Source organism: Nematostella vectensis, chromosome 1, assembly GCF_932526225.1.
Source record: "Nematostella vectensis chromosome 1, jaNemVect1.1, whole genome shotgun sequence".
In the NCBI taxonomy this organism is placed as follows: domain Eukaryota; kingdom Metazoa; phylum Cnidaria; class Anthozoa; order Actiniaria; family Edwardsiidae; genus Nematostella; species Nematostella vectensis.
Genome location: NC_064034.1, coordinates 12113058 through 12137756, shown reverse-complemented (window position 1 = coordinate 12137756; position 24699 = coordinate 12113058). Strand labels below are relative to the sequence as shown.

At 43.2% G+C, this 24699-nt stretch overlaps 1 protein-coding gene across 1 annotated transcript in view; it reads right to left on the bottom strand.

Annotated features, from left to right (window-relative positions):
* LOC5517416 overlaps positions 1-24699 on the bottom strand; it is a 62574-nt gene that overhangs the window by 15867 nt on the left and 22008 nt on the right. Inside the window, exons 29-73 of the mRNA XM_032387420.2 lie at positions 24274-24570; positions 23810-24135; positions 23191-23332; positions 22846-22911; positions 20926-21207; positions 19847-20011; positions 19491-19523; positions 18935-19219; positions 18704-18871; positions 18551-18583; positions 18177-18458; positions 17587-18072; positions 17111-17407; positions 16399-16724; positions 15603-15750; positions 14971-15315; positions 14272-14568; positions 13572-13882; positions 13225-13363; positions 12822-13139; positions 12206-12502; positions 11588-11913; positions 11259-11466; positions 10840-11121; positions 10456-10620; positions 10179-10211; positions 9635-9919; positions 9352-9519; positions 9199-9231; positions 8825-9106; positions 8214-8705; positions 7492-7788; positions 7107-7423; positions 6275-6419; positions 5751-6089; positions 5360-5656; positions 4851-5176; positions 4193-4340; positions 3470-3778; positions 3005-3301; positions 2515-2825; positions 1967-2114; positions 1402-1569; positions 694-993; positions 13-309 (exon numbers count right to left, since the gene is read on the bottom strand). Coding sequence (XP_032243311.2) covers positions 13-309; positions 694-993; positions 1402-1569; positions 1967-2114; positions 2515-2825; positions 3005-3301; positions 3470-3778; positions 4193-4340; positions 4851-5176; positions 5360-5656; positions 5751-6089; positions 6275-6419; positions 7107-7423; positions 7492-7788; positions 8214-8705; positions 8825-9106; positions 9199-9231; positions 9352-9519; positions 9635-9919; positions 10179-10211; positions 10456-10620; positions 10840-11121; positions 11259-11466; positions 11588-11913; positions 12206-12502; positions 12822-13139; positions 13225-13363; positions 13572-13882; positions 14272-14568; positions 14971-15315; positions 15603-15750; positions 16399-16724; positions 17111-17407; positions 17587-18072; positions 18177-18458; positions 18551-18583; positions 18704-18871; positions 18935-19219; positions 19491-19523; positions 19847-20011; positions 20926-21207; positions 22846-22911; positions 23191-23332; positions 23810-24135; positions 24274-24570 — 11016 coding nt within the window. The remainder of the gene's footprint in view (positions 1-12; positions 310-693; positions 994-1401; positions 1570-1966; positions 2115-2514; positions 2826-3004; positions 3302-3469; positions 3779-4192; positions 4341-4850; positions 5177-5359; positions 5657-5750; positions 6090-6274; positions 6420-7106; positions 7424-7491; positions 7789-8213; positions 8706-8824; positions 9107-9198; positions 9232-9351; positions 9520-9634; positions 9920-10178; positions 10212-10455; positions 10621-10839; positions 11122-11258; positions 11467-11587; positions 11914-12205; positions 12503-12821; positions 13140-13224; positions 13364-13571; positions 13883-14271; positions 14569-14970; positions 15316-15602; positions 15751-16398; positions 16725-17110; positions 17408-17586; positions 18073-18176; positions 18459-18550; positions 18584-18703; positions 18872-18934; positions 19220-19490; positions 19524-19846; positions 20012-20925; positions 21208-22845; positions 22912-23190; positions 23333-23809; positions 24136-24273; positions 24571-24699) is intronic.

The following is a 24699-nucleotide window of genomic DNA, read 5'->3' as shown; positions in this document are numbered from 1 at the left end:
TCCGAATATTACCTCGTTTTAGTATGATATATACGTCGTTAGCAAATCCGCCACCCTTCCATCTTGAACAGCCTCCTCGTCGACCATACATCGAGTACGTGTTGTGAGCTGTGGGGCCTGACCAACACTCGATGTGCGCCTGCATGGAGAACACTGTATAGCCGCGGCGGTTTGCTTGGTGGTAACAGCGCTTAACCGCATTACGTCCACGGAATCTTCCGAGCAGAACAGGCAGAGCTCGTACGTGCCTATCACGATAGCAGCCGAGCCAGCCGAATGGTTGACGTCTCCAGCGTTTAGGCGGAAGAGCTATAAATAACAAAACGTTCATCACTTTTTTACTTTCTGTTTTATTTTAAAAATGATTTAACCACAATAATAACCATAATTATGAGAATTGACCCCGGTTGTCCCAGCGAAACTGTTTGCACCTGAGACGAACCAGCTATTCATAATCAACACTGTCAAAAGTTAAATCTAGAAAAGGTAACAGATTTCTGGTAATACGGTAAATGTGTGTTGTCTTTTTTCACATGTTTAGCGTCGATGTCGCGCTTCAACGAGAACGCAAGGAGCTTTATGCTCGTAACAAAATCGAAGCCAGTAACCTACAGAAATTATAAGCTTATCTAAACTTTATTGCTGGTAACAGAAACAAATAGATAAATAATTTGAATAATGGTCAAAGCTTACCTAAGTTAATGCTGTAGACGTCGTTAGCCCAGTTTCCTCCCTTATAATTACGGCATCTGTTGGAGCGGCCATATCGTCTGTACGTCGCTTGAGCGTTAGCTCCAGTGAAGCAATGCCCTCCGCCTTGCATTGAGAACATTCTGTAGCCTCGTTTCATAACCTTCCTAAAACATTGCTCTACTGCGTTCTTGCCTCGGAGATGACCCAGATACTTACGCAGCGCTCGTCTTCTCGTATCTTTGAAGCAACCTACAATCTTGAAATGGTGCACATACCGCTTGGGCTTGGGTTTTGGACCTCCTATTCAACAACAACAACAAAAGAAATGATATTATACAAAATACTCGAAATATCTGTGATGTACTAGCCTGTTATCCCGTCTTTAGCTATACAGCGGAAAACTCGACACACTTTTTTACGACCCATGGCAGTAGAATGACGACAGGAGTATCCCAGGAGTATCTTCTTTTTGTTTTATGAAGGGTGGGATGGGGGAGTAAGGTATTTGCCTTTTATGTGTTCTCTTTTTATTTGCTGTCTTCTTTTTTCGAATTCCTAGGTGGGGGGGGGGGGGGGGGGGGGCGGAGTAGCCTTTAAGCTATAGGTGATTTTCATGCAAGTTAGGATTTTAAAATGATAGTCAACGAAAAAAAAAGGCTCCCAAATCAAAACAAACTCCAACACAAAGAAGAACGTAACCACACTTACTCATACAGCGGCGTTCGCATGCCTTCTTGGTTTTGAAACGGTTCGGGTTTCCGCCACAGCCACCGTAAGCGAAGCGAATACATCGACCCTTCTTCTTGTTGTAATACCACATCCACATGAGGGCCCGGCAACGTCCGACGCTCATTGGCAGGTTACAAATATTGCCGACTAAATAAAAGTAAACGAGCATAGTAAGTAGAAGGTTGGAGAATGGGATGAGATTTCTGTTAGATCTTTGGGGTAAAACCACATGGTAATAACAAATATTTCCCTCTAAAGCAGTATAAAAAAGAGGCATATAATTTCCATTCTATTTTGTGGGTATAAACAGATGGTGACGGTTCATAAGAACAAAAATGATAAATCTCTATGGCTGATGCTGAAATAAAGGCCTGACAAACAATCAAGGAAAAAAAAGGCGTTTGACAATCGTCACATAAGGTAACTAGCTAAGGCAATGCCTTGTAAAAACAAAAACCCTCGGAACAAGCAAACTTTTTGGGTTTAAAAAAAAATCCTTTGGGACATAGAAGAAATAGGTAATTCAATTAATGGTGACACTTACCAAATCGGTTGCGTTTACCATAGAGCTCGATCCTCATAGAGATATGTCTATACCAATTGCGGGGGTGAATTCTGAGGAAGCGTGCGTGTATGACGGGCTTCAAGACCCTTGTCACAACGGTGTTACGATCGAAGTTGGCAGCAAATTTCTGTAATCAGTTAAATAAAAAATCAATTAACACTAATATTAAGAGGGGATTCCCCTGTTGACCTGTAAAGAATAAAAACGTGACCAGCTCAAAATAATCATTAGTGCTTCTAAGCCCAAAAAGGTTAATTATGATATGGAATTTATGAGAGAAATGGTGAGGATCCTGCGGGAACTAACATCTCCACTGTATGTAGAGAATTTTTATTGCGAAAATCATCAAGGAGGGCTAATTATCAAGGAATCTACTTCAATGGTTAACTAAACATTACATCTCATATAACAACTAAATAACTAAACGTGTGACTGAATAACTAAACGTGTAAACGGATATACGTGTGACTACACGACAATACAAACTCGAGTCGACGGCGCGAGTCAACAATAAAAATCCTACTCACTTTGCGATACCACATGAACCTTCTTCCGTTAAGGCTGTATGACAATTTGTAGGCCTCCACCCACTGGTCAAGATCTTGACGACCCTGGGTGGCGATCATCGTGATTCGTGAGACTCTTCTCAAGTCGATCTGGAGCCACTGGCGACGGTTGTTCTGTCTTGCTGACCAAGCACCAATCTTGCCTCTTCCCTTACGGATGTGTAAACGGGCCCTTTCAGGACCGTGGTTGCGGTCCCATTTAGATGACGCCCTGATCGCGCCGTTTGGTATCTTACCACTCTGCATACCGAGAGCATCTCTTCGGGGACCAGCTGTGAGTTATGTAAGGCAATTTTCCCCGTAAGATATTGAGGGTGGTAGACAAATTGCGAATTGACGTCGAAGGAAAGCATTAGGGAAGCTCATAAATACCCGATCCGGCAGTATCATGAATACACTTACAGAAAACGTTCTGATTTCATAAATAAAAACAAGTAAACCATCAAATTACCTCGTTTAAGAATAATGTACACGTCGTTAGCCCAGTTACCACCGGTCCAATGTGAACAGCCTCCGCGTCGACCATACATGGAGTAGCTGGTATGAGCCTTAGGGCCTGACCGACACTCGTTGTGCGCCTGCATGGAGAACACTCTGTAGCCTCGGCGGTTGGCTTGGCGGTAACAGCGCATGACAGCGTTGCGTCCACGGAATCTTCCAAGCAGAACCGGCAGAGCCCGTACGTGCATATCACGATAACAGCCGAGCCAGCCGAATGGCTTGCCGTGCCATCTTTTAGGTGGTAAAACTAAAATATAAAAGCGCATTAAGCGTCACATAATAACGAGCAAGGATGATGAAGGCTCAAGATAGAATGGCTTATTCTGTACAATTTCATTCAATATCAACAACTTTACATTGTTCAGAAATAAGATCATAACAAAAATATGACAAAATATCTCAAAAGCAAATTTACCTAGCCTGATGCTGTAGACGTCGTTGGCCCAGATGCCTCCCTTGTAGTTACGGCACTTTCTGGATCGACCGTATTTACGGTACCTGATGTGAGCTTTCCCTCCAGAGAAGCATTGCCCTCCAGCTTGCACTCCGAACATTCGGTAGCCGTACCTAATCGCACGCTTGTAGCACTGCTTCACGGCGTTCTTTCCATGGAAATGGCCGAAGTATCTCGGAAGAGCACGTCTGCGTTTATCGCGGAAGCAGCCGACAATAGAGAAGCGGTACACATAAGGTGAACGGAGTGGGGGTGGCCGAGGAGGAAGGACTAAAGACAAAATAAAATATCTTTTAGCATAGTGCAATCGTAGAACTGGAAACCATCAGTCAATTATAATAATAAGAGTCCACGTTTTTCACTTTACAACTTTAGAACTTGAGTTGTATTTCTTTCAGTTGTTTAATGACTCATAACGCCAAAATATTTTGAAATTAAACCGGGCTAGCCATTTATTGTATCTAGTCGCTAATTTGAGAGTTTCCTTTTTTCTATCAAGCCCTGAAATCTAAAAATGCAAAATAGGAAATGTACTGCTCAGAACGACGTGGGGCGTGGTCAACCAACAGTTCAGGGAAGTTTGGCATGGAAATCATCCTGATCAGTAAACATGTTTAGTTTGAATTCAAATTTTATAAAACTGCACTTATGAAAATACTGACGTATTATACTATCTTTACTTACTAATGCCAATGTTTCGACCGTAGAGTTCCAGTCTCATAGAGATGTGACGATACCATGTACGGGGGTTGATGCGGATAAAGCGAGCCTTAATGATCGGTCGGAGAACTCGTGTAACCACGGTGTTTTTGTCGTAGTTTCCTACAAATACCTGTAATTACAAAACGTTCTGCAGTCAAAATCAGGTAAATATAAGAAAGCTTGAAAAATCAAACCTACTATAACGCAAATAGCCGTGCTTAGAACTACATAATGGTGCATAAGCATTTTACTTGTCTTATAGTTCGATTAGTAAATGAATAATCAAATGCTCACGATGTAAGCATGTAATTGTTTGTCAGAGTAACGGAACTTTGGGTATTCAAGCCCATCGATCCGACTTGCGTGAAGCGATGAAACCCTGTGCAAATTATGTTTATCTCAGTTAGTGAATTAAATCCGCTGGAATTATAATGAATTTCAAGCCATCCTATAAAAAAATAAGCTCAATTATATTTCTAAAGTATCAAATAATACAGGAAAATTTGTATTTTTAAAAATGATGCAAGTTATGAAAATTCAAAACAAAAACAAAACAACATTGTCACACAAGTCGGACCTACGGACTTTAATGTTGTGCAGAAATCAGCGGAAAATGTGGATGTGGAAAGGCGAGTCTTACCCTGACCCCTTGACGGGTTCGATAGGTGTTGAACCTTTTGCCGGTATTACTGTACGATATGGTGTAACTAGTGACCCACTGTGCTAGGTCCTGTCGACCCTGAGTCGAGATCATAAGAACATGCGACCTCCTTCTCAAGTCAATCTGGATCCACTGGCGACGGTTGTTGTGTCTTGCAGACCAAGCACCAATCTTGCCTCTTCTCTTACGGATGTGCAGACGCGCCCTTTCAGGACCGTGGTTGCGGTCCCATTGGGACGAGGCGCGAATTGCCTTATTGGAGATTCTTTTGTTTGCCATTCCAAAGGCAGGCACGGGGTTGCCAGCTAGATATACATAATAGAATTCTGTCAGATGCAGGTCACGACAAAACAGGAAACTCTATGGGCAAGCAATGGGGTTTGATAGTGTTTTGTGGTAGTAAGAAATTCCCCTTAGAGGTTTTGTTACTTGCATGTGAGCCGAAGCCCTTTAGCACTAGGTGATAAGTGGTTGGGACGCTGAATTACCTCGCCTCAAAATGACATAAACGTCGTTAGCCCAGCTACCGCCGGTCCAGTGTGAACAGCCTCCTCGTCGACCATACATGGAGTAGCTGGTATGAGCCTTAGGGCCTGACCGACACTCGTTGTGCGCTTGCATGGAAAATACTTTGTAGCCGCGGCGGTTGGCTTGGTGATAACAGCGCTGAACCGCATTACGTCCACGGAATCTTCCGAGAAGGACAGGCAGAGCTCGTACGCGAGTGTCACGGTAGCAGCCGAGGAAGCCGAATGGCTTGCCCTTCCAACGTCTTGGAGGCAGTACTTAAAAAAGTAAAACGAGGGTAACAATATCAAAATCCTTCCATTTAAAGCAGTAAATAAATAACGGGAGACAAAAAAACAAAATTCATCTTACGTGTGTTTATCGCGTAGACGTCGTTAGCCCAGCTGCCGCCCTTGTAACCTCGGCAGTTTCTGGACCGGCCGTAACGGTTGTAATTGGCATGGGCGTTTGGTCCAGAGAAACAATAGCCCCCTGCTTGAACCGAGAACATTCTATAGCCCCTGTGCTGTGCGATTCGGAAACACCTTTCAACGGCATCTCGCTTGCCCTTGAAGTTACCGAAATATCTGGACAAGGCGCGCTTGCGGGTATCACGGTAACATCCAATGATGGTATAATGGTGGATGTAGTGTGTTTTGCGGATCGGTGGCAGGGGGCGTGGTCCTGGTTTAGGGGGTACTGGCTTCGGGGCTATAAATAAAACAGAGATGTGAAGTTAGTTTCATTCCCACCGTCCAGAATTCAGGGTTTCAAATTTGAGAGGAAGTGTATAGTTAAACACGAAGTTCCGGTAAAAAAAAAAAAGGCCGACCCCAACATCGTCAGCAGTCTCATTTCTTATTGAGATATATGATGGTCAAGATGCAAATACATACGTTTAATAGGTTTTCCGTACAGTTCAGTCCTCATGGAGACGTGACTGTACCATTTCAGAGGCTGGATTCGGATGAAGCGAGCACGGATAGCTGGGCGGAAGACGCGTGTTACTACGGTATGACGGTCGTAGTTACCAGCGAATGCCTGCAAACAGAAAAAAAAAAGGAAACTAAGGAAAGAGTAATCTGGTTTCGCGACTGCCAAGATTCAAATCCATTGTTTAGGAATAGCGCGTAGTCAATCATACTACCATGACCAATGAATCCCTTGCTGTGTGCAGTCAAATAGTTTTAAAGATGCGACAGTGAAAACATAAAAGCCATCGATTGGTTTAGACAGTTAATTGACTACGCGCCATTCCTAAACGAGACAAGGATTTTGGATTCGTCGAGGTCGCGCAACAACGCGCAGAAATATAAACAGGTCCTGGGTATCAAAAGCAGCTGTATTTTTGTGTAGGTAACACAAAAATTGATTGAAGCACAAGATAGTAAAGCTTTAGACCAAAAATGACAAATATGTTTACACCGAAGACAACGTTACGGCATTGTGATCTATAATGGTATTTCGATATGTGCTTGTGATAGCGGGAAGCAATACAAACGAAGAAGTATAATTATAGATTTGAATAGCGCTAAAAACATAGATATTAACAGAGGTTTCGAGGCTACTGCCTTTTCATCAGTGTCAAGTGGCGACATCTATAATTATTCTTCGTCTGATAACAAGCGCTACCAGCCACTTACAAAATCTATTTGCATTGTTTACAAACAATACATAGTTGCACATTAGTAAAACCTATTTTTTTAGTGGAGAGATGAATTCATTTACCTTCCCACGTTTATATAAACGGAGTCTACGAGGACTGTTGCCGTACATTACACGGTAGCTTTCAACCCACTGATTATAATCCTGTCGGCCTTGAGTTGAGATCATCGTTATGACATATCTTCGTCTCAGGTCAATCTGAATCCACTGGCGGCGGTTGTTGTGTCTTGCTGACCAAGCACCAGTCTTGCCTCTTCCCTTACGGATGTGCAGACGCGCCCTTTCAGGACCGTGGTTGCGGTCCCATTGAGACGAAGCCCGGATGGATCTGTCTGGAATGTATCTACTTTGCATCCCAATCGCCTGGTCGCGGACTCCAACTAAGAGGCAAGCAGCAACAGGCGGTAAAAGAACTGCCAATGTACTATAATTTTCTAAATAATATTACCTCGCGATAGGATGACATAGACGTCGTTAGCCCAGTTCCCGCCGGTCCAGTGTGAACATCGCCCTCGTCTTCCATACATGGAGTAAGTCACGTGGGCCGTGGGGCCTGACCGACAATCGTTGTGCGCCTGCATGGAGAACACTCTGTAGCCGCGGCGGTTGGCTTGGTGGTAACAGCGCATGACCGCATTACGTCCACGGAATCTTCCGAGAAGAATAGGCAGAGCCCGTACGCTCGTGTCGCGGAAGCAGCCGAGCCAACCGACTGGCTTTCGCTTCCATCGTTTAGGCGGAAGAACTGGAATTCGCAATAGCATAAAGATAACTCAGAAATCATAGCAGCCAACAAGTCTAAACCTTTTTTTAGGTAACGGAATCAAAATCTAAAAGTAGGAGCTCTATTAACCCTATACTAATAACTGATTTGTGTATACATTTATTCCAAATAAGGTAGCACTCGGAGAATCCATGTGTTGTTACCTGCTTCATGGGTATCAAATCAATAAGCAAATATACTTAATTAAAATCAAAACCACGTTACGAAAGCTATAGCATTTTTGTTTATGTTTCTTTAAATATTAACACCGCTTTCAGAAACCAGAATCAACCAATGATATGCTTACCCGTTAACAACTACGGGTTGCCATAGGCCGCAACCTTATTTGGAATATGTACATATGCTTACTGACATTAAAAGCGACCAGCTTAGGATTATCAACTAACCTATGTTGATACTGTAGACATCGTTAGCCCAGTTTCCTCCCTTGTAGCCGCGACATTTACTGGAGCGGCCATATCGTCTGTAGGTGACATGAGCGTCGGGTCCAGTGAAGCACTGGCCTCCGGCTTGTAAAGAGAACATCTTATATCCTCTTGCACGTGCAAGCCTAAAGCATCTATGAACTGCGTTCTTCTTTCCATGGAAGGATGCTATATGTTTTCCCATCGCCCTTCGTGATTTGTCTTTGTAGCAACCAACGATGGTGTAGTGGTAAATAGGCGTGTTTGGACGAGGTTTTGGGCGTGGTGGCGGTTTAGGTTTTGGAGGGTACCCTCTGCAGTATCCCCATTTCCTGTCTTTGTCGTAGTTATTAGTAAGGGAGCACCACGGTCCTCGTTTGCTGTTTCTACGAGTACAGGCATTGTAACGTCTTCCCTTGTATATGAATGGAAACACACAGCATTCACCCTTGGTAGTACGTTGTTTGCAAGTTCCTAAAAATATATATATAAAATAAAGACTTATCCGTTTTCAAGTACAGGATTATTGTCTCAGAAAACTTTGTTAAAAGAAAAAATATAAAATGTTCAACAATTTCAGGAAAACAACAAACCTGAAACTCTATAGACGTCGTTCGCCCAAGGTCCTCCCTTGCCGTTGCGACATTTATTAGATTTGCCGTATTTCCTGTACGTGTGCTGTGCACGTGGTCCTGATGCACACCAGCCTCCGTTTTGAACACCAAACACACGGTATCCAAGGCGAGCGGCCACCAAAGCGCATCTACGAATTGCATTGCGTCTTCTTTGATAGTTTCCACGAATGAGCGCGAACTTGCCATCGAGTTGAGGGATCGCACGGCGACCAGTGTCTCGCCAGCAGCCAAGGTGTTGAACTGAAAGTAATTATTCCAATTATAACTCGCATATTCAAATAAGATGCCGAAAGCTCAATAAACATATCAATGGAAAAGGAATAATAACTTACTGGTTACAGAAGGGGTGATCTTCCTAGGTGGAGCTGAAAAAAAGTTGAAAATGTTATAAGTAAAATATCACCAATACAAAATGTCTGATATATGTCTGTGATTTATCTGTATAAAATGAATGAGTGTGAGAAAGCAATGACAAATGTACTCACCTCTCCCCCCTGCGCAATTGCCCCAGAGTTTATCGACGTCGTAGTTGGGAGTTATAGCACACCAGGGGCGGTTGTGCCGAGCTCGCGTGCAGCTGTTGAAGCGTTTGCCGCGGTACACGAACGGGAACACGCAGCAGTTGTTCTTGGTGGTTCTTATGCGGCAAGAACCTGTATAAAAAGATCAGCACTCACTCAAACGCAGAGTTCTTTAAACTTCTTACAGCTTAAAGTAAATAAAATTGATTAAAAAAATACCTGTCAACTATTGCATAATAGTTCATACCTTTGAGCCTGTACACCTGGTTGGCCCAGGGTCCACCTTTGCCATCCTTTTTGCATCTGTTGTATTTTCCATATCGTTTGTACGTCAGATAAGCTCTACTGCTAGTCGCACACCAGCCGCCATTTTGAACAGCGAACACGCGCCATCCGCGTCTAGCAGCAACAAGCGCGCATTTCTGGATCGCGTATCGTCGCCTGGGGTAACTGCCCTTGAGCAGCTTACTCTTGCCCTCCATTGGTGGAATGGCGCGGCGACCGGTGTCACGGAAGCATCCGATGCTAATGGCTGTAGTAAAGGCGAATATTTTGTTTATAAAATATTGTTTGTCTTGGCACATGTTTTTTTTCTAAATACCAAACGTTACCAAAACGTTGTCCCGAAGATTTCTACCCGAACAATCTTGAAATACATTTAGGCCGTCAAACCACTTGAAGCTGCCTCAAGAAATACTCAATGCAAAGAAAATCCCTAGTATCTTTGTCTGTACAAAGATATATTTAGTGTGTTTAGAGATAATCTGAAATGGTAATCTGCAACAACTTACCCTTTAGTCCTTTGCTGATGTGCACACGAAGTCCTGAAAGACAAAAGCAAATAATCGATACAATTTGTAAAATAAGCAGGCGAGTATAAAGTAAACGAATAACAGATTAGTAATATCACATTTAATTATCACAATACCGACAGACGATCACAAATAACGAGTGATCCGGCAGGCGGTAAAAAGTGGATTGAGCAAGGCTAACCAAATACTTTTTTCTTCTTTTTGCTTCCATTGCCTTGCAGCCATCACAAGATAACATACAAAGCAATAGTGTTACCTCCACAGAATCCGAACTTCCTGTCTCTGTCGTAGTTGGGGGTCAATGAGCACCAGGGTCGCCTGTCCCGCCTGCCGGCTTTCGTGCAGCTGTTGTAGCGGCGGCCGCGGTAGATGAACGGGAACGAGCAGCAATGGCCATCGTTGGTCTTCTGTCGACACTTGCCTTTAAGGAAAAGAAATGACCACAAATTATGAAAAGACGATTCCAAAAGGGATCAACCAACCTAATCAACAGTTCCTTGAACATTTTCTTACCATGTACTCTGTAGACAGTGTTACGCCCCCCTCCCCCCCCCCCCCACCACCCCCACCCCACCAACACCACCCTCGGGATTAATAAATGAACTTTTCCTAATCAACAGTTCCTTGAACAATTTCTTACCATGTACTCTGTAGACAGTGTTGGCCCACGGTCCACCCTTGCCGTTGCGGCATCTGTTGGACTTGCCATATTTGGCATAAGTACGATGAGCATTTTTACCGGTAGCACACCATCCACCGTGTTGTACAGCAAACACTTTGTATCCGTATCTCAAAGCCACCAGAGCGCACTTCTTGATAGCGTCAGCACGGCGGCGATAGTAGTCCTTCAGGATGACGTCACGTCCGTCCATTTGGGGAATGGCACGAGCACCGGTGTCACGGTAGCAGCCGATGTCACGCACTGAGCAAAGAAAGAACCGTTTATTTTGTTAAGAAAATTGAAAACAGTTTACTCAATGTTCCCTCCCGTTGTTTTATGAGGATGCTATGGCTTTATAAGACAACGATTTTAAGATTCATTAGAGATGGTATACTCACCTTTGACCCCAGTAGTAACGCGGATGCTTGGCGGAGGTCGGGGAACTGGGCGAGGTGGAAAACCGCCAATAGGACGTCCGTACAACTCAACTCTCATGGACACGTGTTTAAACCAGGTAAGAGGATGAATCCGTATAAAGCGGGCGCGGATCACGGGTTGCAAAACACGAGTTACTACGGTATTCCTATCATAGTTACCCGCGAAGATCTGCCGTAAGAAATTGTCAGAATAAGAAAAATAGTGGGCTAGTCAGACAACCCGCATGACAGGCTTGGTATACACAAGCTGCTTGTGTGACAAGTTTTTTAAGAATCCACTTCAAACTTACCCTAGATCTACCACGAATTTTGTAGGGATAGAATCTACGGCCATTATTTCCATATGACAAGCGGTAGCTCGTGACCCACTGGTTCAGGTCCTGGCGACCCTGGGTGGAGATGAGCGATACGCGAGTTTTCCTCCTCAGGTCAATCTGTAACCATTGGTTGCGGTTATTTCGTTTGGCAGACCACGCCCCTATGCGGTGGCCGGTCCTTCTCTGGTGGAGTCGGGCAAATGCCGGTGCGTGGTTACGGTCCCATTGTGACGAAGCGCGAATGGATATGGAAGGAATACGCCGGTTTTGCATACCAAGAGGCTGTCGGCGAACACCAGCTAAAGTAAGCCAAGAGAGAAGTGAATAATTTATGCCTTGAATACCAATGATTACTAATCTCACTTTGGAAACCCATAGTAATGGCGAGCTCCTGGAGCTTATCAAATTAAGCTATTAATCATTCATGGCATATTGATTTTATGTTCGTTTGGGTGTTTTTTTAAGTAAAACATTTAAGCAAACCATGTACTGAAATGATTCCAGACATCAATACATGATTGGTACTTGGTGTAAGGTGTTACAGCGTACGTAAATACGTACGTATGCAGCGTTATAAAAGACCTAGGATACCTCGAGATAAGATGACATAGACGTCGTTAGCCCAGTTCCCGCCGGTCCAGTGTGAACATCCCCCTCGTCTTCCATACATGGAGTAAGTCACGTGGGCCGTGGGGCCTGACCGACACTCGTTGTGCGCCTGCATGGAGAACACTCTGTAGCCGCGGCGGTTGGCTTGGTGGTAACAGCGCATGACAGCATTTCGTCCACGGTATCTTCCAAGCAGAACAGGCAGAGCTCGTACACCAGTGTCGCGGTAGCAGCCGAGGAAGCCGAATGGCTTGTTGAACCACCGCCCGGGGACAAGCACTATAAAATGCAAGTCAAAAAAGGTCAATGGGCTGGTATAAGTAAACAAGAGTGGCACTACAGCACTCCTTTGCTGTGTGGAGTAGACTTCGACGGGCTACTTAGGAAGTGATTCGCATACATGTGAAAGATACATATCAGGGGACCGTTTATTGGTGAAAAGAGGTTTAAATGTGAGAGGAATATTGTGACTGTTTCTTCTTTCGAATCTGGCTGTCCACATGACTAAACGGGAGGCTTGGCATTTTTATGGAAGTCAGTCTGGTCGACATGACCCAAATTGGAGTACAACTACCAAACAAGCTTAAACGGTACGTACTGATATTGATGCTGTAGACGTCGTTGGCCCAATGTCCTCCCTTATAGTTACGGCACTTTCTGGATCGACCGTATTTACGGTACGTGGCATGAGCGTTGTGTCCAGAAAAGCAGTGCCCACCAGCTTGCAAAGAGAACATCCTGAAGCCTCGTTTAACAGCGGCGTTGTAGCACTGTTGGGCGGCATCCTTTCCGCGTTTGAATCCAAGGTAGGTCCTGAGAGCCCTACTTCTACGGTCATTGAAACAGCCCACGAAAGAGAAGCGGTATATGTAGCATGATGGCTTAGGCCGTGGTTTGGGTATTACTCCAGGGCGTCCTGAAAATCCAAAACAAATAATTACAACTGTGATTGTCGAACAAAACACAGGTAATGCGATAATTGAATATCAGGATTTACAAACCTCGTTTCCCGTAAAGCTCGATTCTCATTGAAATGTGCCCATACCAATTGCGGGGGTGGATTCGGATGAAGCGAGCACGGATGGCAGGGCGAATGATGCGTGTAACCACGGTATGTCGATCGAAGTTACCAGCGAATATCTACAAAAAAAAGTACATAGAGAATTAGCTACAGCTACAGCTTCAGCTTCACAGCTGCCCCCTAAGGAGAGCAGGAATTTTAGAAAAGACATATGAATAAAAAGCGTCTGTCCCCGAAGCAAATGCTAGAAATACTTGAAGCTTGGCCCTGTACCAAATTTTCTAGTTATGGCCTTCTGTCTTCTGTCATACTAAAAAGAATACTCACCCTTGGGTATCTTTTAAAGTTCCGTCCATTGTTGCTGTAGAAGATATCATAGCTCTCTACCCATTGGTCCAAATCCTGTCGCCCTTGGGTAGCGATCAACTTGATAACCGCTCTGCTTCTCAGGTCAATCTGGATCCACTGGTAACGGTTGTTGCGTCTCGCTGACCAAGCACCAGTCTTGCCTCTTCCACGACGGATGTGCAGACGCGCCCTTTCAGGACCGTGGTTGCGGTCCCATTGAGACGACGCGCGAATTGCATTGTTGGGGATTTTACGACTCTGCATGCCCAGGGCGGGTCTTGGGATACCCACTGCAAATAAGAAAGCCAAAGCTTTCAACAACAGCAAACAACAACAGCAACAGAAATATCAACATAGCAATATCAACATAATGTGAAAAGGGAGAAAATAATAACAAGATAACAATAGCAACAACAAAAGCGTCATATAAATCAGCAAGGCAACGGATTCACCAACAGCAAAAGCAACAGGACGAGAGGGAAAACAACAACAATAAGAACAACATTAGCAACAAAACAACAACGATAAAATAATCGGTACAAATATTTTATAAAAGGGAAAGAAGAGTATATAATAACTTATACAATAACACAATAAACGTGGACATATAGATAAAATAGAAATAGCAAAACAAGCGAACTTTAAAAATAAAATAGAACAAATATTTAACGTCCATTACCTCTCGAGAGAATAACGTAGACGTCGTTACGCCAGCCACCGCCGGTCCAGTGTGAACAGCCTCCTCGTCGACCATACATGGAGTAGCTGGTATGAGCCTTAGGGCCTGACCGACACGCGTTGTGCGCCTGCATGGAGAACACCCTGTAGCCTCGGCGGTTGGCTTGGCGGTAACAGCGCATGACAGCGTTGCGTCCACGGAATCTTCCGAGAAGAACAGGCAGAGCTCGTACGTGCCTATCAAGATAGCATCCGAGCCAACCAAAAGGCTTGCCGTGCCATTGTTTTGGAGGTTGAACTAAAAGATTTATATTAAAAAGAAAATAAGTGTAAACCTGATAACAAATAACAGGTATAAAAAGCTAACCTACTCAACATTTAAATGTAAGAACAGATCTTAAAAAATATGCAAAATCACTGAGTGCGTGTTTTTATACGCCCAATAACAGATCAAAAGTTATCTAATTAACGCAGGTTTTTTTTTTTTGTTAATCCACATACTGTCAACTTTTATATAGCTATCCAAACGCTAGAATCATGAAATTTCAAAAGTTGGTGTCATGTCGAAGGTTAGTATGTTTTAAATTTTTCTTGGTTGTCGTGGTTAAAGAAAACTATTATTCTTGGAAACTATCCCAATACCCGCGTTAATCGGTAAGGATCCGTTTAATTGTTAGTTCGTTTTTATCCATTTGCTTACGTGTATTGATCGTGTAGACATTGTTGGCCCAAGGTCCTCCCTTAAAGTTTCTGCACTTGTCGTATCTCCCGTATTTACGGTATGTGACGTGTGCGCGAGGCCCTGAGAAGCACTGCCCTCCATTTTGGACAGCAAACATCTTGTAACCTCTACGAGCGGCCAGCTTGTAACATCTGTGCACAGCATCGCTCTTCCCATAGAACACGCCCAGGAGTCGCGTGATAGCTCTATGAGCTTTATCTCGGAAGCATCCGAGAATTGTGTAATGACGGATGTACTGGGATTTACGCGGAGGAGGGCGTGGCATGGGACACGGGATGGGTCGCGGAGGAGGACTTGGACGGGCTACGAAGAGGAATGGGGTATAATCAGGGTTTCGAAACAAAGATGCGGCAGAGTAAAAAATAACCATGTCGAATACGGTAGACTCGATGTAAAGGAAAAAAAAGCAAGTCATCCGCCAGACAGAGCCTTGAGTTAGGCAAAAAAAAATTCAAACAAAATGTGATACATTTGTATTCTGTTTAGTTGAGCTAGGGATACCTGTTTCTATACTAACTATAGAGGTGGTTAGCTGAAGGACTAAAAAACTGAACATAGAAGTCATGATGAAAGCGCTTCAGTAAACTTACGACGTCCAAATCGCCTTCCGTAGAACTCAAGTCTCATAGAGATGTGATGATACCAAGAGCGCGGGTTGATTCGGATGAAACGAGCGCGAATGGCGGGTTTGAAGAGACGGGTCACTACTGTGTTCCTGTCAAAGTTGCCAGCAAACACCTGCAAAAGATCAATTACTTTGAGAATATATCTAGGTAGGAAAGGCCTTGAAATTCATACAAGGAATTGTTAACAGCGAAGAAGAAACCTTTAAAATAAAACATCAAAACGCATTTGCTGGATTGAGTTGTGCGCAAATTGATATTGATGCCAGAAATTCGTTGAAACACTGCGTTTTGTCGGCCTTTGTCCATCTCTAACCACGTGCCTACTTTATATGAAAACCTTCCCGGCATTAACATAAAGTTATCTTCAAAAGATAGTCAGAATTAAGTTTCCAGCCTTGAGTCATCAACATACTTAGTATTGACACAAAAAAGGGACAAACTTATATCGCTCTAAACTCGTAAAATTGAGCTTCTTTTGATAAAAAAGACGGATACATTTACACCCCAACTAAGTCTATTTCATGAATTAGAGCAATGAAGATATAACTTATAGATGTTTATTTGCGTGATTCGCATGTCCTTTGAAATCGTTCACTGACGCGGGTGGGAAGCCTGTGCTCCACCAATCAAAATTCAGGACAACAATCACAACAAATCAAAACAAACGTTTTCTAAGAATAGAATGCACCCAAGAGGGTCGATGGCAGGAAGTACAGGTTCTCCAGGGCTGTCTTAAGGTGCTCTGAAATAAAAATCTGACCTTAATACGGCGTCCTTGTCTGTACGGCCAGAACCGGCGTCCGTCGTTTCCAAATTCAACGCGGTAGCTCTTGACCCACTGGTCCAGGTCGTGTCTTCCCTGGGTAGCTATCCACCGTACAGTTGTCAATCTCCTAAAGTCGACCTGAATCCATTGTTTGAGATTAATAGCTCTCGATGACCATGCTCCAATGCGGCGACCTTGTTTACGTTTGTTCAGACGGGCGTTAGCGGGGCCGTGGTTGCGATCCCATTGAGAGGACACGCGGATAGCGCCATTGGGAATCCTTTTGTTTTCCATTCCAAGAGGTCGCCTTGGCTTGCCACCTTGTAAAAAAGTATGCCTTTTAGATATTTTTAATACCAACCTATATTCAAATTTCTGATTTTATTGAACAAGGGTTTGTTTTCAAGGGATATGGATCCGACTGTTGTGACGAATGTTCTCGAAGGGTATGAAGTCCTTTGCAAATGAGTTGTTAATTTCTGAAGCTAAATCCACTCCTAAATACTCCCTAAACTAAAACGGCTCAAATATATTCCTGATGTTTGAAAGATCGCAATGTGGCAAAATGCAATTCTACTATAATTTAGAAACAAAACACCACAAAAATGCTACGAAAGTCCGTCGGCCTTTATCAGAAAAGAGTTAAATTATCAGTTCATTCAAATTCCCCCAAATAAAATAAAAAAACACTAAAACATAACAATACCTCGCTTTAAGATCATGTACACGTCGTTACGCCAGCCACCGCCGGTCCAGTGTGAACAACCTCCTCGTCGACCATACATGGAGTAGCTAGTATGAGCCTTAGGGCCTGACCGACACGCGTTGTGCGCCTGCATGGAGAACACTTTGTAGCCGCGGCGGTTTGCTTGGTGGTAACAGCGCATGACAGCATTGCGTCCACGGAATCTTCCGAGAAGAACAGGCAGAGCTCGTACACCCGTGTCGCGGTAGCAGCCGAGCCAACCGAATGGCTTGCCGTGCCATCGTTTTGGAGGTTGTACTGATAAATTTGAAAAAAAAAAACATCATAATCGTCGTCGTTACCATCACCATCACCGTTACCATTACCATCATCCCCAATATTATAATCAATATTCATAATCAACCCGATCACCTTTGTCATCCTCACAAACAACACCAGAAAACACAAATCAATAACTGAAGGCTCATGAAACCCACCTAATCTTATGCTGTAGACATCATTAGCCCAGGGTCCCCCTTTGAAATTTCGGCAATTTCTAGAACGTCCGTAAAGATCGTAGGTTGAGTGAGCAAAACGTCCCGAGAAGCACTGACCGCCATTTTGAACTGAGAACACTCGGTATCCACTTCTATAAGCTAAACGGTAGCATATTTTCACGGCTTCTTTTTTCCCGTAGAAAGTACCCAACAATTTGGGCAACGCACGCTTCCCAGTGTCTCTAAAGCAGCCAACAATAGAGTATCGGTAAATATATTGGGTGGGTCTTGGGCGTGGTGGCGGTTTAGGTTTTGGAGGGTACCCTCTGCAGTATCCCCATTTCCTGTCCTTGTCGTAGTTATTAGTAAGAGAGCACCACGGTCCTCGTTTGCTGTTTCTACGAGTACAGGCATTGTAACGTCTTCCCTTATATATGAATGGGAAAACACAGCATTCACTTTTGGTAGTACGCTGTTTGCAAGTTCCTGAAAAAGGAAAAGGTTTTATGTTTAATACACTTTTATTCTCTTTAAAAAAAAGCTAGTTGAAAGACAAATAAAATGTTCACGATTGTAAGAACACAACAAACCTGAAACTCTATAGACGTCGTTTGCCCAAGGTCCTCCCTTGCCGTTGCGACATCTGTTAGATTTGCCGTATTTCCTGTACGTGTGCTGTGCACGTGGTCCTGATGCACACCAGCCTCCGTTTTGAACACCAAACACACGGTATCCAAGACGAGCGGCCACCAGAGCGCATCTACGAATTGCATTGCGTCTTCTTTGATAGTTTCCACGAATGAGCGCGAACTTGCCATCGAGTTGAGGGATCGCACGGTGACCAGTGTCACGCCAGCAGCCAAGATGTTGAACTGAAAGTAATTATTCCAATTATAACTCGCATATTCAAATAAGATGCCGAAAGCTCAATAAACATATCAATGGAAAAGGAATAATAACTTACTGGTTACAGAAGGGGTGATCTTCCTAGGTGGAGCTGAAAAAAAGTTGAAAATGTTATAAGTAAAATATCACCGATACAAAATGTCTGATATATATCTGTGATTTATCTGTATAAAATGAATGAGTGTGAGAAAGCAATGACAAATGTACTCACCTCTCCCCCCTGCGCAATTGCCCCAGAGTTTATCGACGTCGTAGTTGGGAGTTATAGCACACCAGGGGCGGTTGTGCCGAGCTCGCGTGCAGCTGTTGAAGCGTTTGCCGCGGTACACGAACGGGAACACGCAGCAGTTGTTCTTGGTGGTTCTTATGCGGCAAGAACCTGGAAGAATACAGTTTCAAATAAGTGTTGGGTTTTTTAACTCTCATATCACTTGATATTCACCTTTCAATTTGTAGACCTGGTTGGCCCAGGGTCCACCTTTGCCATCCTTTCTGCATCTGTTATATGGTCCATATCGTTTGTACGTCAGATGAGCTCTACTGCTAGTCGCACACCAGCCGCCGTTTTGAACAGCGAAAATGCGCCAACCGCGTCTAGCAGCCACAAGCGCGCATTTCTGGATCGCGTATCGTCGCCTGGGATAACTGCCCTTGAGCAGCTTACTCTTGCCCTCCATTGGTGGAATGGCGCGGCGACCGGTGTCACGGAAACATCCTATTCTCACAGCTGCATTTCAACAGAATCACAAGATATCACGATCGAATAACAAACGTACTATCCAAAGTATCATGCAGAGCACATGTTTTTATTAAATTTATTTATTAAGCCATAGTTTGAAGAGAATATCCTTTTATCCAATGCATCCATACGTTGTACTTTTAATATTTTTTGTCAAGAGAAAAAAAAGGTTTTCGTGTAATCTTAAGTGTTAATGCATTATCAGGTACAGTAGGCTTGCCTAGTGGTCATTTTGGCCTTGTCGATTGTCAGGTCTTACCATTTAGTCCTCTGGTGACCGGGATTCCAAAACCTGAAGACAACGAGATATAGGAATCAGAAATAGCAAACATAAACTATAATGTATATCAAAACTAATATGTGTATTACATTATTAAAAAAGTACATTTCTGATATGGTAACCACAATCTAGATATACTTAAACTTCCTTGTAACACATCGATGCCTGCACTACCGTGGCGTAATGCTCACATGAACCCTTAAGATACGGAGTTTGTCTCCATTAAAACGGTGGTTGTCGCATGTTCGTATAATTACTAGGTAAGGCCAAAAACCCTTACAATAATCTTCGTCGCAGCATCACGTCTTTCTTCCTCGTTCGAGTTAACCTTTTACCTCCACAGAATCCGAACTTCCTGTCTCTGTCGTAGTTGGGGGTCAATGAGCACCAGGGTCGCCTGTCCCGCCTGCCGGCTTTCGTGCAGCTGTTGTAGCGGCGGCCGCGGTAGATGAACGGGAACGAGCAGCAATGTCCATCGTTGGACTTCTGTCGACACTTGCCTTTAAGAAATAAAAAAGACCGTAAGTTATGAGAAGACGATTTCAAGGGATCATTCATTTATTATCCCGAGGCGGGGCGGCGTGAGGATTTTGATAAAAGTGAGGGACAAAATTTCCCATGCCCCCTTTATGTATCCTAAATATTTTTGGTGCCCAGCCCCTCCAGAAAACCGAAGAAAGAAGGAGCAAAGGAAGGAACGCAAACGACAAAGGAAAGAAAGCAAGAGATTATCTGCAAGCTGGTCAGAATGTGGAGTGAAAATAATTCGCTGAAAACGCATTAATTCATAAAAACTGAAGGCACTCAATTGTGGGTGCGACTAAATCCAGGTTGTCAACCAGTTTAAGGTTGATGCTATATATGACGCAGAAAAAGCAAAAAGGATTTTCGTTCTTCTCCTTGCAAGAAAAGCAAAGCATGAGGCGAAAAGAAAGAGAGAGAGGAAGACAGCAAATCAGATATGACCGAGGATGTTGATGACGAAGAATTAAGCGCTTATAGCATTAAGAACGTTTCGTTAAAAATGTTAAATGGGACATAAGCACTTATAAATATTATATAGCGGAAACCATGAAAACATTATGCAGGGTGTATACAGGTTTGCATTGCATAGATATAGATAAAACGTGGCCTGGACTCCTGCTTTGTGCATACCAAAAAACTGCCCAAAATCGAGACTCGTTGAACCTAGAAGTCTGACTTGACACTTGGTTAATTTATATAGAAGGGACAACACCCAAAGAAATCTGCGACCCCCCTTTTTAAAACCCATACCCCCCCCCCCCCACAGTATCCTTACGCCCCCTCTTCCCCCCCCCCCCCCCCCCCACCACCACCCCCACCCCACCAACACCACCCTCGGGATTAATAAATGAACTTTTCCTAATCAACAGTTCCTTAAACAATTTCTTACCATGTACTCTGTAGACAGTGTTGGCCCACGGTCCACCCTTGCCGTTGCGGCATCTGTTGGACTTGCCATATTTGGCATAAGTACGATGAGCATGTTTACCGGTAGCACACCATCCACCGTGTTGTACAGCAAACACTTTGTATCCGTATCTCAAAGCCACCAGAGCGCACTTCTTGATAGCGTCAGCACGGCGGCGATAGTAGTCCTTCAGGATGACGTCACGTCCGTCCATTTGGGGAATGGCACGAGCACCGGTGTCACGGTAGCAGCCGATGTCCCGCACTGTGGTGAGTGAATAAACAATGATTCTGTTAGAAAGTCACACAATTTGTTTCGCTTATAGCAAATGATAATTCTCGTGTAAAGCAATTATGGGCTCAACACGACAACGATACGACAATTACAGGTTTCCCTTTTTTATTATTATATAATTAGTAGTAGTGTTCAAGTTCTAGTGATCCTCTCATTATTGTAAATAATATTATCTATTGCGGATATTTTAAGATCATTGTAAATTAATCCGAAAACAAGTTAGGGACGATTAATAAAGTATTTTTATTTTGTATTTTTTATTGTAAGTTCATGTATCAAGTATCCCCAAGAGACCATGATGTATGAGAACGAATCCCCCGTATTAGAGCATGTTCCAATGATGACGTCCGTGAAAGCGATTTTTAGAACAACCGGTTATTTTTAGTTACGCCTCTGATTGGGTAGCGCTCTCGTTTCCTAGCAACATGAGTCTTTACGCGCGATCACATCTTGAGCGATGTGAACCGGCAAAGGATGTTATGGAAATCTTTTTGACCGAAAACCATCCTTTTTTACAAACGCTGTGAAAATGATCTTCCATAGAGTACGCTGGATCCAATAAACCGTTTCTGGGACATTGAAATGCATAAAGTGCGTGATTTTAGGCTCGGGAATCAACTTCCCCAGTAAGTTTTCACGGCTGATTCGATAATTATAAAACAACAATCAAACATAAATCGGTGTTTACAACACACAATTCTCTTCCAATTCCCTTTCAATGAAAAAGATACATCCAGAACTTAATACCATTATATTCACACCGATATTGTGGTTATTAAGACAGGTATTTCACAAATAAAAGATTTCAAGTTTCCATAATGAAGTAAATCTTATTTCGGTGAGAAGGGTTTCTTGAGTGACATGATTTCTGAACATTTGCATTTGAAGTTTATTCATCTCAAAATATTGTAAATCAAAGACAAATAAAGGCCTTTTTGTATTTAAATACATAACATAGACTTAGCATGCCACCCTACGAGTAGCATTGTAATCATGAGCTATGAGAAGCAGCTAAAAGGATAAAAACAGGTAGCGAACGAAGTCAAGAACAGCAGAGGGAAAAAAATGTGAAAATGTACTAGCTAGCGAGGTGCAAATAACCAGATATGGCGCAATGACCCATATAAAGATGCTTTGATTGACAAGCTCGCGCAATCTAAAAATAGCTTTCACGGACGGCATCATGGACCACGGGGATTTGTTCTCTTCGTTGCACACGTTTGTAATTTTATAAGAACGTCTAATTTTCAGTTGAGCCTGCGCCGTTCTTACTTTGGGGACATTTTAAGGCTGAAAATGTTCTTAACGATTTTTTTTAAATTTTAGTGTATATAAGAATATACTGTGTATATAAGAATACCCAATGAATTATTAGGAATTACAATAATGATCAATAGCAATACAGTAGTAAGGTTGTTAGTATGAGCACAATTTGATTCTGCATTTTAGAACGTATCAGGCATGTTCTTAGCATTTACTTGAAATTTGGTGAAATCTTAGGCTTAACGCTCTGATAAAAAAAGGTTCTTATAGAAAAGAGTGTATGAGAAGTATCCCTGAAGCTCAAGTATAAAGTATCCCTAAAGAAATTTTTCAGTATTTTTTTACCTCGGACTCCCGTTGTAACCCTGATCGTTGGGGGTGGTCTTGGAACTGGAGGAGGAGCAGGGCGGCCTGTAAGAATAACCAATAGCATTACTAAGATGATAACGGATGCCTAAAATAGATATTTGGTGACTAACTCAAATACGGTAAAACCCGCGTATATAAACCAATATTATTATTTTTAAGATGGTAAGGAATAACTAAAATATATATTTGATGACCAACTTGAATACTGTAAAAACCTGCGTATATGAACCTGCCTATTGGCTAAATTTCCCTTTTAAGGGATTACTAAGACACTGGATTGCATACAAATTTAGCAAGGGCAAGAACAGGCATAATTCGTACCAACACGTCTTCCGTACAGCTCAATCCTCATGGATATATGGTTAACCCAGGTGAGAGGGTGAATACGGATAAACCTGGCGTGGATCGCGGGTCGAAGAGCTCGATATACCACGGTGTTTTGATCAAAATTGCCAGAGAATATCTGAAAATTTAAAGGATGCGTTCATCAGAAACATATCAACTATAAATAAAAGCGCGTACCTGACATAACGAATGTACTGGCATTGTCGGCAACTTCGTCGAGGTCGAACGTTTTTTACAACTAATTTTACAACTCATATATCGAAAGCTTTTTGTAAAATCTGAAGAAAATTTCAAAAATGCTCACAGAAGAAGTACGTACAACACTCTCCCCCAAGATCGTATTAGTCTGTATAAGGGTCTGGAAAGTTCCTGGTTTACTAATTCGCTCTTGATAATAATTTCTGAACTCCCTTATCGCTTCCTTTTTTCAGAAGCTAACGGGCAAACCAGAAAACCAACTTACATCATTTACCCAACCAAATCGAAACACATTAGAAATCTTGCAAATAAGCGACGAAAAGAAAAAAATAAAAATAAAAGGTATTCAGTAATCGAAAATCGTTGGCATGGGAAATTACCAAATACAGCCACCCACCTTTGTATGTCTACCGATGTTATAGGGACGCCAATGGCGGCCATTATTACCAAACGAGACCGTGTAAGTGGTGACCCACTGAGGGTAGTCCTGACGACCCTGGGTAGCAATCAGCCAAACATTAGCTTTTCTTCTCAGATCAATCTGGATCCACTGGCGGCGGTTGTTGTGTCTTGCAGACCAAGCACCAGTCTTGCCTCTTCTCTTACGGATGTGCAGACGCGCCCTTTCAGGACCGTGGTTGCGGTCCCATTGGGACGACGCCCTAATTGCATTGTTGGGGATTCTACCATTTTGCATACCAAGTGCTTTCCTGAATATCCCGGCTGTAAGGTAAGGCAATAAAGCAACAATTAATTACACAAAATGCAGGGTTTTAGTTAAACAAAAATATTTTGAGACCTTCGTACAGTGCCAGCTAAATAGGTGGCTACTCATGCAACTATATAGGCGGCATTTGATACCTTTACTTAAGATAATATAGACGTCGTTAGCCCAGTTCCCGCCGGTCCAGTGTGAACATCCCCCTCTTCTTCCATACATGGAGTAAGTCACGTGGGCCGTTGGACCTGACCAACACTCGATGTGCGCCTGCATGGAGAACACTCTGTAGCCGCGGCGGTTGGCTTGGTGGTAACACCGCTGAACTGCATTACGGCCGCGGAATCTTCCGAGAAGAACAGGCAGAGCTCGTACACCCGTGTCGCGGTAGCAGCCGAGGAAGCCGAAAGGCTTGGCATGCCATCGTTTAGTCGGAAGAACTGCAATATGCAATTAGTTAAAAAAAACCGAACGTATAAGTAATCAGAGCCCCCAAAGCGTCTTTTGGTTTGTTTGTTTGTTTGATTGCTGTATTCTAAATATAAAAAAATTCTAATAGCCCTGAAATA